The sequence below is a fragment of the Poecilia latipinna genome, unplaced genomic scaffold (genome assembly GCF_001443285.1).
Source record: "Poecilia latipinna isolate Pla-1442-1.1 unplaced genomic scaffold, P_latipinna-1.0 Scaffold479, whole genome shotgun sequence".
Taxonomy (NCBI): Eukaryota; Metazoa; Chordata; class Actinopteri; order Cyprinodontiformes; family Poeciliidae; genus Poecilia; species Poecilia latipinna.
In genome coordinates, this window is record NW_015113095.1 from 68,126 (window position 1) to 81,380 (window position 13,255).

Sequence of the window (13,255 nt, forward strand, 5' to 3'; positions counted from 1 at the left end):
TCCCTAAATAGCAGCACATTGTCGGGATTCTTTAACTCAATTATCAATAAACACAAAAAAGGTCTAGCGAATGCATTTTGTGGGGAGAAACAATTTTAATTTCAGATATGGGTCCAGACTGAAACTGGGACACTGGAAGCTTTGATGTCTTAATTGTGCATGTGTGAGTGTGTGTGTGTGCGTGTGTGTGTGTTGTTAATGCCAAGGAGCCTTTTTGATGGAACACAAGAGACAGAGCAGGAAAAAATGGGAAAATTGAGACGATGTGACAAAAAAAAAAGAAAGAAAGAACGAAAAAGGCAAACGGGAGAAAAAAAAAAGCCCAGACAAAAAGAAAAAGACAGAGAGAGCCAGTGGGAGAAAGTGACATGGATGCTTTAGTAATAAAAGCACAGAGCTGAAGCTGGTGTTTTTGAATAGGCCTTGATTGGCTGTGCCACGGGGTCAAATCGGGGCCTCTGTGGAAAATTGTATAATGGTGTACGCGTCTGAGTGTGCAAGTCTTAAGGGCCTCTGATTTGCACTTATGGGATGTTTGAGTGCAGTTTGTAAGACATGAAACATGACCGGTTTGTCTGCCTGGTTTACAGGGCAGCTGTGTTGGCCTGTGATTTAGGAAAACCATAGTGGTGGCTGCTAAACATTGATCTCTCTGGTTTCGCAAGGTGTAATTAAACTCGAAACAAGCTAAAGGCAAGTATTTTAAGAAAACATGCTTATTTGATGTGTTGCTTGAAAGCTAACCCCAGAAGAAATATGGGTATTTTCTAAAAATTTTTCCTTTTTGAAAAACCACGATTTATCAGAAAATGTATAATTTGGAACAAAAGCGGTGAAATTGAAATGCGTTTTTGCCAATTTGTACAAGTGTTTTAGTGTTTGAAATGAGCTTATCTAAATCTGCTTTGAAAGAGGATTGCAGTATTTGAAGAATTTAGCAACTAAAAGTAAAATACTTAGCTGCACAAAACAATATTTCACTGTATTTTTCAGGAATCTAAGTTATATTTGATCACTTGTAAATCACAATACTAAATATTTAAAGCAGTTAAACCTGCAGCCTGAGTACATGTTTTATTGAAACACAGGTTGAAATATTTGATATATTTGTGAAAACACACACAAAAAAGGAAATTTCCAGAAGTTTTCTAACTGGAACAACTTCACACGATTCCTCCACTATTTTCTTTTTCCCCCTTCCTCTTTTTTTAATCATGTTTTAACAGCTTCATCCAATGTTCAGCAAACGAAACATAATAAATATCATAAATCTTTTCATGTCAATACGTGTTCTAATGCGAGTTAAAAGTTATTAAAAGCTAAAACTGTTGAAAGCTCTGTAAAAATGTTAGTCATTGCTTGGCTGGACCTGAACCATGAAGAGTCATCGCTCCCAAAATGTCTCAGTCACACTTATGTCACACTCGGATTTAAAGACAACCAATCATTTGAAAGCAAAGCAAGGTTTACATAAGAAAATAACTAAATGAGCTGCTTTTGATTAGGTGGTTTTGGGTCACTTGTGCGGTCACCGTCACAGACTCTAGAAACACTAAATAAAAACGTCTCATAAACAGACTGGCTAAAACCAAACAAGTAATCCTGCTGCAATTTCCTAAACGGGCCTCATCCAACAGAGCTGCTCTGGTTCAAACCTTGTGCCAAAATTAGATCTGATTATTTCAGTTTCCAAAAAGTACAGATCTGTTGTACGAAAGGGTAGCTGTGTGGCTGTACATGAAGAAAGATTTGCTCCTAATGGTGTTTACATGAAGACAAACTGAAATGAGTCAAATTACAAACAACATTAATTAGTGTTTATAGTAATAAAGCAAAATACAATTAGAGAGTAATGTTCTCCATTAACTGTGAATGACAATTTTCTAGGGCTAAAAAGGCTTAATAAATCCTGCACTTGCTATTCTGGCAAAGGAGCTTCCATCATTCTCATCAGCATCTAGAGCGCTGTTGCAGGCATCCACTGCAGTGAGATGCTTAATATACATAAATATGTTAGAGGTATGCAAAGTGGAAACTCATGACACAGCCAAAGAAATATACTGCAGTAGTCGTCGAGGTCTATCCCAACAATGAGCACAATGCCCCCAAATTCCTCCCTCACTGAACTAAAACAATCCTTTTTAAACATTATTGGTCTGGTTTGTTCTCAAAAAGAATGCCATAATTGTGCCAAATACAAACCCAATAAAGATGAAGTAGGTGTGGATGGACGCAGTAGCATTTATTCACCACTAGGTTTTCTTAGAGTTTCGAGTTTAAACCCCCTCATAGATCGAGTAAGAAGTCTACATCACATTTACATACAAACATCTTAACAATTTGCAGGACTTCTATTATATAATGTAATAGTAATCCTTGAAGTATCTGATGTTTGATCTCAACGAAACAAAATCAAACATTTATGTGACAGACCAACATAAAGTAGACAAGAATTTGTGATATGTTTCTAACCAACTCAATGAATTGTTGAATTAGTTCAACAATTCATGTTGTTTCAGGAGACAACTATGTCAAAAAGATGGCAAACTGTGGTTGAATTCAATGCCGAATATTAGCAGAATTTGATTTTGTTTTTATGTATCAACTTAAAACTGGCTAAAAACATACACACACCACACTTTTTAGATCTTATCACAAAATCCCAATTAAGCCGCACTGAAATTCGTGGTTACAATGTCGCACAATATGGGAAAAGTTCATATTGTTTATGTCTGCCTGAGGCCTCACCTGTGGGCTGATGCTGGGGCCGTAGCCCATTCCAGGTGAGTTCATGGAGTGCGGCCCCATGGGTGAGCTAATGACTGAGAAGGGTGAGGTGAGGCCGTTCATCGGTGAACTCAGGGTGCTGATGGGAGAATGGAGAGAGCCAGAGGGTCCCATGGAGGTGGGGCTCAGCAAAGAGGGATGCATTCCACGATGGGAAGTAGGAGAGCCTAAAGGTGAGGAGGTCACCTGTCCTGAAGAATCTGGTTGGGAAAAAAAAAGAGAGAGAAAGATGATTAATGAACATCAAAGAATCTACAGCATTTTGGTTTTGAGGTTTCAAAAGCCCTGCAGCTCCATAAATGTATATTTTCCCATGAAACCTTAATGATCTGTTTTCAAGAGCACCCTCAGAAGATAATTACAGCTTTTCTTGACCACAGCTGTTAGCACCAAAAGTCTAGCACATCTGCTAAAGTGTGAAAGCAGGTGACAAATCTGGGCACTGTCCAGGAAAAAAACGGACAATTTAGCAAAAAAACCCCCAAAAAACAACAACACCTCAAACTATTTCATCAGGATTAGTTCAGAGAGGAAAAATAGGAGCTCACGCTAACACGAGGGCCAAATGGGGATTAGCGATGTCGAGACAGTCGCTCTGCTGCTCTCTCTGGTTCTGTCCCTCAAACTTCAAAAGTGCTTCCCTCAGGAATGCAGGAGGTCAGCATGCAGAATAAACCTAGTGTATAATGCATGCGGCCGATGAGTGGGGTAGTAAACTTGAGAGAACGGAAAAAAACATGACCTTGCAGCACAGCCCAGGAGGAGACCTGCAGCGGGGTTCTAAGTCACAGACGGCAATGAAGCTAAGGTCATGTACGCAAGAGCTCATCTGACTTCAAAAACTAGACTTTTCTTTGACTTGGGCTTTGCTGAGCTGTCATCACAGAGATCTAAGACAGACAGAAACATGAGCAAAGACACGGTGATGATAATGAGAGTTTTGGAACAAGGTTTGAATATGTTGGTAGAAACGTTTTTGTCTTCTGCCTCTTTCGGTGCTGCGGTTTCCTGAACTACAATCTTTACTTCCATCCTCCATAAACTTTCTTAAAGCAATTTACTCATAATGTTAATCTTGCAGAAAAATAAATGTATTTAATTTATTGATGTTTTGTTTACATTCTGAGGTGTAACAACAGTAATTAAATTTTATTTGAGACATCCAGTGACAGTGAGAAAGATAATCTGAAAAAGCTGCTCACATGTGAAACATTTTATTCAATTAATTTAAATGACACCACGTTTAATTCTTATATTATTACACATAAGTCTTTTGATATGCATTTGACACTAGCACACACTAAATGATCAAAGCTACCAGATTATGTACATGTGTGCCACTGAAACAGAACACATTTCCTCCAATATGGCTCCAATGATCCAAAACTAACATGCTTAATTAGTTTGTCTGCACTGATGAGGTTCAACTCACCTTCTAGAAGACTGAAACTGAAAGTGAAACTGATAGCATGACCTATTTTCTGATTAATTTGATTCACAATCATCTGACCACTTTGAGTTTATAATAGAGAGCAATTTCTTCTTCAAATGGTCAGTAAAATCTTGTACATTAACCCAAAAGTGATATACTCCATCCAGATGCAGCAGAACACTGTGAATTCCACACCCTTGACACAACACGAAAGCCCTGTTCAGGACAAAAAGCGCAGGAAAAGTGACACATGTACTTCAAAGTTGTTGCAGGACGTAAGGTTTCAACAATTCCTCATGTTCAGAACTACGTTAACAAGCTTTGTCGATATGCAGGCAGATGTGGAGACGGGAAACAGCTACTCACGAGAAAAATCTGAGTAATCTAAAACTGATAGTAGGAGATTTATAATGACCGTCGAATGTAACTGGCCAAGAAAGCTGCAGCTGCTGCATCTGTGTCATAAACATGTGGGTAGCATTTCTATCATACTCACATGTGTAATAAGTTAGTGTCTTCTCCAGCTCCACTCACCAGAACAAAAAAGAAAAAAACAGTGGATCTATCCTGTGTCTCCTGCCTGATCCGTGTGTTGTATGAATACATAGACACAATCACAATAAGTGGAAGATAAAAAAAAAAAACATTCCTAATGGCTAACAACTGCTCCGCACATTCAGAAATTAGTTCACTTCCAATCTCCACACTGATACATCATGAACTTCTGTGTATCTGATTACTTTTTCTACTGTTTCTAGAATGTGCCCACCCACATAATTCCTGAAAAACATTGAATAAATAAATAAAAAAAGGCTCTTCCTGAACCAGCAATTCCCACAGCTGTTCCTCCAATTGGGTTTTAATTCAGGCAGATAAAGCGAGCCGTGGTATTAGGGTTGCCAATCCACCATTGTACGGCTCAGCAGGAGATTGTGTGTGTGTGTGTGTGTGTGTGTGTGTGTGTGTGTGTGTGTGTGATGAGCTGGGGAGTAGGAGGGCTTAACTGACAGCAAGGCTCCACCTGAAGGGGGGATGACAGAGACGAGCTGGGAGGTAAAGCCGGCTGCTTATGTCTCTTTCTCTTCCATTCATCCTTTATATGTTTTTCTTTTCTGTTTATTTCATTGATTGGAGAACTTTTCTGGGTGACATTAAAACCTCCCAGTTCAGAAAGCTTTCTCAAAGCAAAATATGCTTGCATGCTCTTGTGCGCGTGCGTGTGTGTGCTTTTGTCTTGTTAGAGATGCGTAAACGGTGTCGGATTACAGCTGGATATAAAGGACTCTGTCCTAATCCTTGAAAAACTACACATTTTTTTCTCATCTACAAATTCCCCATTTTTTCTGAATGAAACATTCAGTTATCCGGATATTTTTAGTATAAATACAAAGTTTAGTCTGGATTAATGGCAGAGCTACATATATATATATATATATATGTATATATATATAAAATTATTTTTTACAAAGGAAGGTTTTAAATATAGAACTGACATAAAAACAAGGATAGGATGGCTGCAATAATGGTACAAAAATAGATGCATTGTAGGAAAAATGAACAAATAAGTAAATGGGTGGATGGAAGAAAAAAACTTTCTTTGAACTACAGCGGTACGCCCTGGCAAATATTTTAAGGACGTTTCATAGATTTCCAGATGGCAAAGAGACCTTGAAGTTTACGATAATGAGCAAAAGAAAGGCAGAAAAGAGATGAAACTAGAACAGCATGTATAAAATAATCAAATACACAAGGGGAGTAAAGAAGTAAAGAATTCAGCGAGGGGCAGAACGTTATAGGACTGACAAACTGTTCGTTCCTGCCTTGTTATCGCGTCTCGCAGAGCTTACGACAGTCTCAAGAACTCAACGTTTCTGGCATCGGTTTGCTTCATTTCGCAAGCAGCATAAAGTAAACAAATGTTCAAAGATTAGATAAAAGCTGAAGCAAATTACTGAACACAGGCAGGGCAGATAAGACTGCAGTAAAAGCATCTATAAATATGAGCGACATCTGCCCAAGTCCTACAAGTGTCAGAAAAAAAATAAAAGAAAAAAAAAGCTGACTCAGGGTTAAATAGGAGCAGAAAAAGTCTTTGTCGCCTCTAGCTGCTGCCTGTCAATTGCTCCAAATTGCTTGGCACATTAAAGCAAAAGTGACAGCTACAAATAAGCAAATTAGGGCCCAATCTTCCTGGCAGGCAGAGACAAGAGCTCCCCTACTTATCGGCTCTCCTCTTCATTCAAGCATCTCCCGTTTCTAAACAATAGCTCTCTCCTCTTGGCTTCCTTGCTCTTTTGTTCAGTTTTTTTTGGATGTGATTACATGGAGGGAAACTGCCAGTTCAAGCGCTGGCTCTCGCAGGCTTACGCGTTTAGAACATGATAGATGGACGATGCAGATGAGAGCAGTTAGTGAGATGAAAAAGAGAAAGCTTTCCGCGTACAAACAGAATCACATGGCATTTCTTCCCTACGCCGGAAACAACTTGTTTACATTCTTCGGCCGGAGTGAAACTGATGCGATAGAGATTGATGACGACTTTCCAGAAAAATGACACTTGCACAAAGCTCCTCGGGTTTGTGTGGACCGAAACGGAAGGGATTGTCGTGACACGGCAAAAGAAACAAAAGAATGGCTGCAGGTCACGAGTCTAGCATAAATTCTCCTTTCTAGAAATATTTTGAGCTTTGCTTGTCTAAACATATCCGATAGCTTTGATATGTTGGTGGTGGATGTTGCAATCCTATTTATGTTGTAAAAAGCAGACAGCATGTGCTTTGCAAACTTGCCTTTGTGGCCACATGTGTGCTATATAGTTGGCCCACCATAGCTGTGGCGGTTAGCTGTGAACAGCTAAATCCAACCATTAAAAAAAAAAAAAAAAAAAAAGCTTACAGCTGCATATTTTAATTGTTCAAACACCAACTATGCCTTAATATGCATAAATATACACAGTGGAAACTATTTTACTGCTATCACAGAAGCTAGTATCTACAATTTTCCTTATCTACAGTCAGGAAAACAAAAATAGCACTCCAGGATTTGGAGCTACATTCCACAGAAACAATTATTATTGGCCATTACAAAAAAAAAAAAAAAAAAACGTAAGAAAAAGTCTCATGTATATATTGGCACAAGCCATGATGGCTAAACAACAAACATGTGGAACAAGATGCTCTAATGAGATAAGACCGAAACTGTTGCAAGACTTCAAATGATCAATTCTGATTGAAATGTGCAAAGAATGGGTAACAACTGCAGTCTGTCGGTGTACTGCACTGATGGATCCTAAAAGCATCTATATGCAGACACACTTTTAAGATTCATATCTGCAAATAAAAAAAACTATTTAAAAAAAATCCTTTCAGTTAGGAGTTAGGCACTACGTTTTGTTGGTCTATTACTCAAAATCCCAATGAAATACATTAAAAAAACAGAAATAGTGAAACATTTGCAAAGTTCCGTAATAAAGATAATTAGTTAAGTTAGATTTTCCTGCTACGATATCTGCTCAGTTGACCTCATCAGCACTAGAAAAAGGAAAGAGATAATTGCTGCTCACAACAAAAGACGCAGACAGATTCTGCAGAACTCTAAAGAACCAGGGCTGAATTTTTTATCGAGCCCCATAAGCTGGAGTTGTCTTTGCCATCAGCAAGGGAAAATGCATTATGAAGAGAAAGGATGCAAAAACCTTCATACGATAGTCTGAACTACCCTAAAAGCAGCAGAAAAAAAAAGAGTGCGTATCCTTAGCCTGCTTTTACAAATGACAAATGCAGCTCATAACAGCTAAATCTTCACTTTGCTTCTGGTGACTCTGAGTTTCTTTTCTTAATAATAATAAAAAAAACATTTATAACCTTGAGCTGATACAATTGTTTCTTGCCCAAAGGCCAACTTCTCTTCCTCTGTTATCCAACTACTTGTGGAACAGCAGCGATTAGGTGGAGCATATGTGGGACGCAGCAAAAAGAGAGAGAGAAAAAAGAAGACAAAGGGAGCAAGCTCGCAAATCCCTGCAAATCACACACTTTGCGTCCAGCTGCCGTTCTGAAACTGAGGCGCTTAAATCTTGATCAGTGGAATTGACCCTCTATAGGCAGCGATCATAATGCTTTGCATTTTGTGTGATTGAGCCTGATGCATACAGATTTAGGTTAATACCCCCTTCTGTCCAATCATCACATTCCTCTGAGACTCTGGGATTTTCACCTAAACGACACACATGCATACAAACATCCAGATGGGCTATATGAGGGTCCTCATACAGACAATTTGTTTTCTATACGTCCATGCAGAGCAGGGTTTCAGAGCACAAAAAGCGAGACATCAGCCAAAACAACATTTTATGCACCGAGCTCCCTGTGCATCCGTACAGTACTGTAACAGCGAAAAACTTGAGCTCTAACAGGAAGAAAACTTGATGAAAACCGCAATCTTTGTTTCTGCTACTGTTAATATTCACAGGGACATTTTAGGCGAGGCAGGTGAGTCACTTTTAGAAGCTTGCAGAGCAGAACAGCGCAGCGCAGCACAGCCAGGATGAAACGTTAGTCATTAGCATTTCTCCGGATGTGTTCAGAGGAAGAAGAGAGACGAAGGGAGGAGGAGAGGCGGGAAAAGATGCGGCTAAAAAACCCAAGAGATTCAGTTCGTTGCATAAAAAAAAAAAAATCGCTCAAAATAACACAATAGTCTGTGTAACAGCTTTATTTTCCAGAGTTTCTACTTCTGACGTCTGCATCACCATGACGACAGCAGGCTGATATTTCAATCTACCCGCTCGGTTGGTGCTTGCTTAAAAAATTAGACCAATATTCATCACCTTGCCATCGTCAGCATCCAACTATGTGCAGAGTCAACATGTTGTGTGTGCATATCCATGTGTGCTCATTACTGGTAACCGTCTGTCTACCGTTGTGCACAGCATAAACAGACTAATCTGGTCCTTTCAGTGGAGATAGAGAGTGTAAATATCTGAGTCTGAAGTGTTTACTCTGTGGACAGTGGGAGTGTGGAGGAAGTAATGACGGGAAAAAGGCGAACGAAAGGCAACAGGTGACGTGAGGCGTATTTATGAGGTGGAAGTGTGGAGAAAGCAGGGCGAATATCTCGTTTTAAAAGATTGTGCAATCGCTTCACAAACGAATCAGGCGCACCGTTTTAAAACACCTGCCGACCAGTGTGTCGGCCCTTCTTCTTGCTGCCAAAACAGGCCTGACCTATTGAAGCATGAACTCTGCTGAATATGCCAACAAGCTGCAAGGTTAGAAAAGAAAACATCTATTTGTTGTTTTTAAACTTAGACGTTGCAGTAATTAAGGGAAACAGAAATCAGATGTAAGCAGCGTCAGTAAGTGAGAACTTTACTGAATTAGAAACGATCTGATTACTGCATCTGTAAATTGAAATATTTGTGTTTTTCTCAACTGGTTGGTAGAAAAAGCATTTACAGATATGTTAATTTAGATTGATCAACAATCATTAATTGGAGTTATTCTTTTTCAAATGTAAAATTTTAACCATCTACAAAAGTCTCCTTGTAGCTAAAAAAACATTATTGCACTTTAAATAATGTCAATAAAAATAATATTTTTATTTGATGAATAAAAAAGATTATATTTGATCAATAAAATTACAGCCATATTATTTTTCCTCCTCAGCGCCGGCCCACATTTATGCACAACGAGCTTTGGGATGATTCAGTAAGCAGAGGGGAAAAGAAAAGGGTCATTCAATAAATAATAATGACAATTTTACTTCCTGTTTACACAAGTAAATGGCAATTTGAATCAATGGAAAGTGGAATTAACTCTGTTTCAGAAAGAGTTTGATACAGATCGTACTTTTCACACCCCACACATCCTGCTTTTTGTAAAAATTGAATTTCTAAGTGAAAATAAAAGACAACACAGAACATGCAAAACCTGAACAGATGGAGAGAAATTATGATGCAAATCGATGCGTAGATGAACGCTAGCAGGACGAGGGGGTAATAATGAGGCTTAAAACGAATTTATATGTAAGTCTTGGTGGAAACAAGGCTTTATGTTGTTGTCTCTGCTTTAACACTCCATAAAAGAAAGAAAAAACAGCCTTCAAGTACAAGTCTTCCTATCGACATCAAATCCTCATTACAGTCAGAGAGGATTAAGAAAAGTGCACAAAGCCAGGTGGTGATGGAGGTTGTAGGCGTCACTGTAATTCTTCCCATGATGAGATTTGATCAGGCATATCTTCCTGACAGCTCTAATCAAAAGTACCAAAGCCCCTTCAGGGTATCTGTCGCCGCCCCTATCTGCTGCCACCGTGAGCCGACTTGTAGACTAATAGAAAGAATGTGTGAGCAAACACATACAAAAGCCTTAATGTTGGATAAAAGACGGAAAAGAACTCAAACAGGCCACCCATCATTTCACAGTAGGTGGGCCACTAACAGCCATCATTTGATACACTGTGTTGATATAACCCGATTCTTTTTGCCTGCTGAAACAACTGCCCTCATTAAAGACTTAATTCTTTCCCTCCCACTGCTTTTTCTTTTACATTTTTCTGTCTCTTGTGGGCTTCCCCTCCTCTCTCTCTCCGTTTCATTTCCCTGCTTGCAGGCGGATGAAAGTGTCAGCCCCTGAGCCATGCCTGTGCCCTCCGTGACTCTTAAGTGTCTGAACAGGCCATGGAGCCACGGCTCGCTGTGGCACGGCGCCAGCTAAGCCAAAGATTACTGGCACTATTGCTAACTGTGAAGTCGGCTGCCAACACTCTGATCTGTTGATATGGCCTAATTGTTCTCTTTAGCTCAGAGGTGATACACAAACTCTCCCTGGGTGCTCTGAGTCTCAGTCTGCACCGGATTATGGATAAAGCAACAAAAGTTCTGGCTGAGCAAATTTTGCTTTGCCAGGAAGACAAACATTACGAGGATGATCATTCATGCATGTATTCGAGCTATGTTTGGATTTTCTCTCGTAATTCCCTTCAAAAATGAAAGGTATTATAGGTTACGTCTTGATTCATCAGGTTCCTCCCATAACCTGGCCTGAAATACACAGTCAAGGGAAAATTAAAGCACATATCCGTTGCTTTTTATAGGATTTAAGAGCAAAAGTGGCAAGTTTCAAATGAAATGTAATTAAAAGTGTCTTTAAAAGAAGGTGTTGGAGCAATTTGTTGGTCTGGAGGATACAGGTGTGCAGAAACACAATGCCAGGATGGTGAGACATCAACAGAAACCCAGGAGAAGCGACTCCCATCTGAAAAGGGTTCAAAGGTCATTCTGTGTAAATCCAAAGTATCTCATTGTGAAAAACATGATTCAAGTGAAGCCCTTTAAAAAACATTCCTTCCGAAGAACGGACATCCCCACAATCTCCAGCTCTGAGCTTTAGTTTCCAAAGAAAATTCAACCAATTTCTTTTTAGCTACGGGATCAGGGCACTTTACAGTCATGGACTTGTATACTAAAATATTGTATTAATGGATAAAGCTTAAACTTAGCCTTAGGGATGTGTCATGTTCTCTTCAAAGCACACCAATGACAAAAGACTGGTTTATCAGCACAGAAAACGTGCACCTTTTTCATGCTAGAAAGTGAGATCGTACGTCATGTGATGAACCTAACAGAGCCGAGAGACCAACCTGCGAGTGGGCAAAAAGAGAGGGGATTGCAGGATATGGATGAAAGACAGCCAACATGGTCAAATTATTACACTAGCTGTGCTTTGGTCAGCAGTTAATGTCCTGTGCAGTAACGCACAATGCAACGTGATCAAAGAGGTGGCGAGAAGCCATGAATACCAGCCCAACCCGTGGAGCAGATGTCAGCGCAAGAAGATTATGTCGCAATTGTTCTCCTAAAGAAACCTGTGAGAAGACGGCATAGATTAGGGAGCAAGCGGACATTTTGTTCTGAAAACTGATCAGTCAGAAGCAGGCGATATGAGACGCGGAAACGGGATCAAAGGATCTGACAGGGGCTAAGTTGTGATGGCAACCGTGGCTGCGTTGATGCATCAGGGGAACGAGGGCTAACAAGACAAAGAGCATCAGAACTGGACCATGGAGCAAAACTGAAGGAGGTGGCCTAAACAAAGGAATAACGTTTTGCGTGCAGCAGAACAGAATGATGCAGAGTGACGCATTTGGGAATGTTGTATGAAATCTTGGGTCTTACAGATTCTGCACTACCTAACTAAGAATTACTGTAGATCATGTACAATCTTTTGTCCCACACACCCTGCACCCTGGTTAGTGTGGCCTCTGTCAGCATCAACATTTACAAGAATGGTTCCAAATTCCCCAGATCTCAATCCAATCCAACATCTGGGGAATGTATTGGCTAAACAAATGCAATCAATGGAGGTCCCCCCTTTCACTTTTAAAGGAACTCATTCTAATATCTTAGAGTCTGATACCACATCTGAGCTTCAGGGATCCAACAATGTATTTTTTGACAGCTAAAAGGGCAGCAGAGGATCACAATGATCCCAATGTTACATCCAATTTGTATACAGTCTTATAATAATAATAATAATAATAATAATAATAATGCATATAAATATTTTGTAACTGGAACTGGAAGGCTGCAAGGAAGAGCTGCTACTTCATCAAGCTTCCGATTTGCTTGAGCTCAGAGACGGAAATCACAACACAGGCCCTTATCTGCTGTGTTCATTGCCAAAACACACTTGAAAGCACACAGCCGAGCCTAAACATAAAGAGATAATAACATGAGCGAAAAACACAACCTTGAGTCCTTTCAGCAGGAGCGAGAGGCAATCTCATTTCTGCTTTGGATTACTTTCACACTCTAATGCTGCCAGATAGTTTTGAGTTTGCCAGAATAATATTTCAATAGGCGACGGGGATGCACTCCCTGTTTTAAAGCACACATTAAATTAATTAGCAAAAAACAACTTTTATGAAGGAGAAATATTATTACAGAAACACTTGCCCTCTATTGACTATGTGTTTTCAGAGTTAGGATTCTTTTAGAGATTAGCTATGTCAATTATTGAAATGGAAACTAAATCA

At 39.6% G+C, this 13,255-nt stretch overlaps 1 protein-coding gene across 2 annotated transcripts in view; it reads right to left on the reverse strand.

Moving 5' to 3' along the window:
• rxraa (retinoid X receptor, alpha a) overlaps nucleotides 1-13,255 on the reverse strand; it is a 117,138-nt gene that overhangs the window by 40,380 nt on the left and 63,503 nt on the right. For both annotated transcript variants that reach the window (XM_015039688.1, XM_015039687.1), the window contains exon 3: nucleotides 2,749-2,987. In XM_015039688.1, coding sequence (XP_014895174.1) covers nucleotides 2,749-2,987 — 239 coding nt within the window. The remainder of the gene's footprint in view (nucleotides 1-2,748; nucleotides 2,988-13,255) is intronic.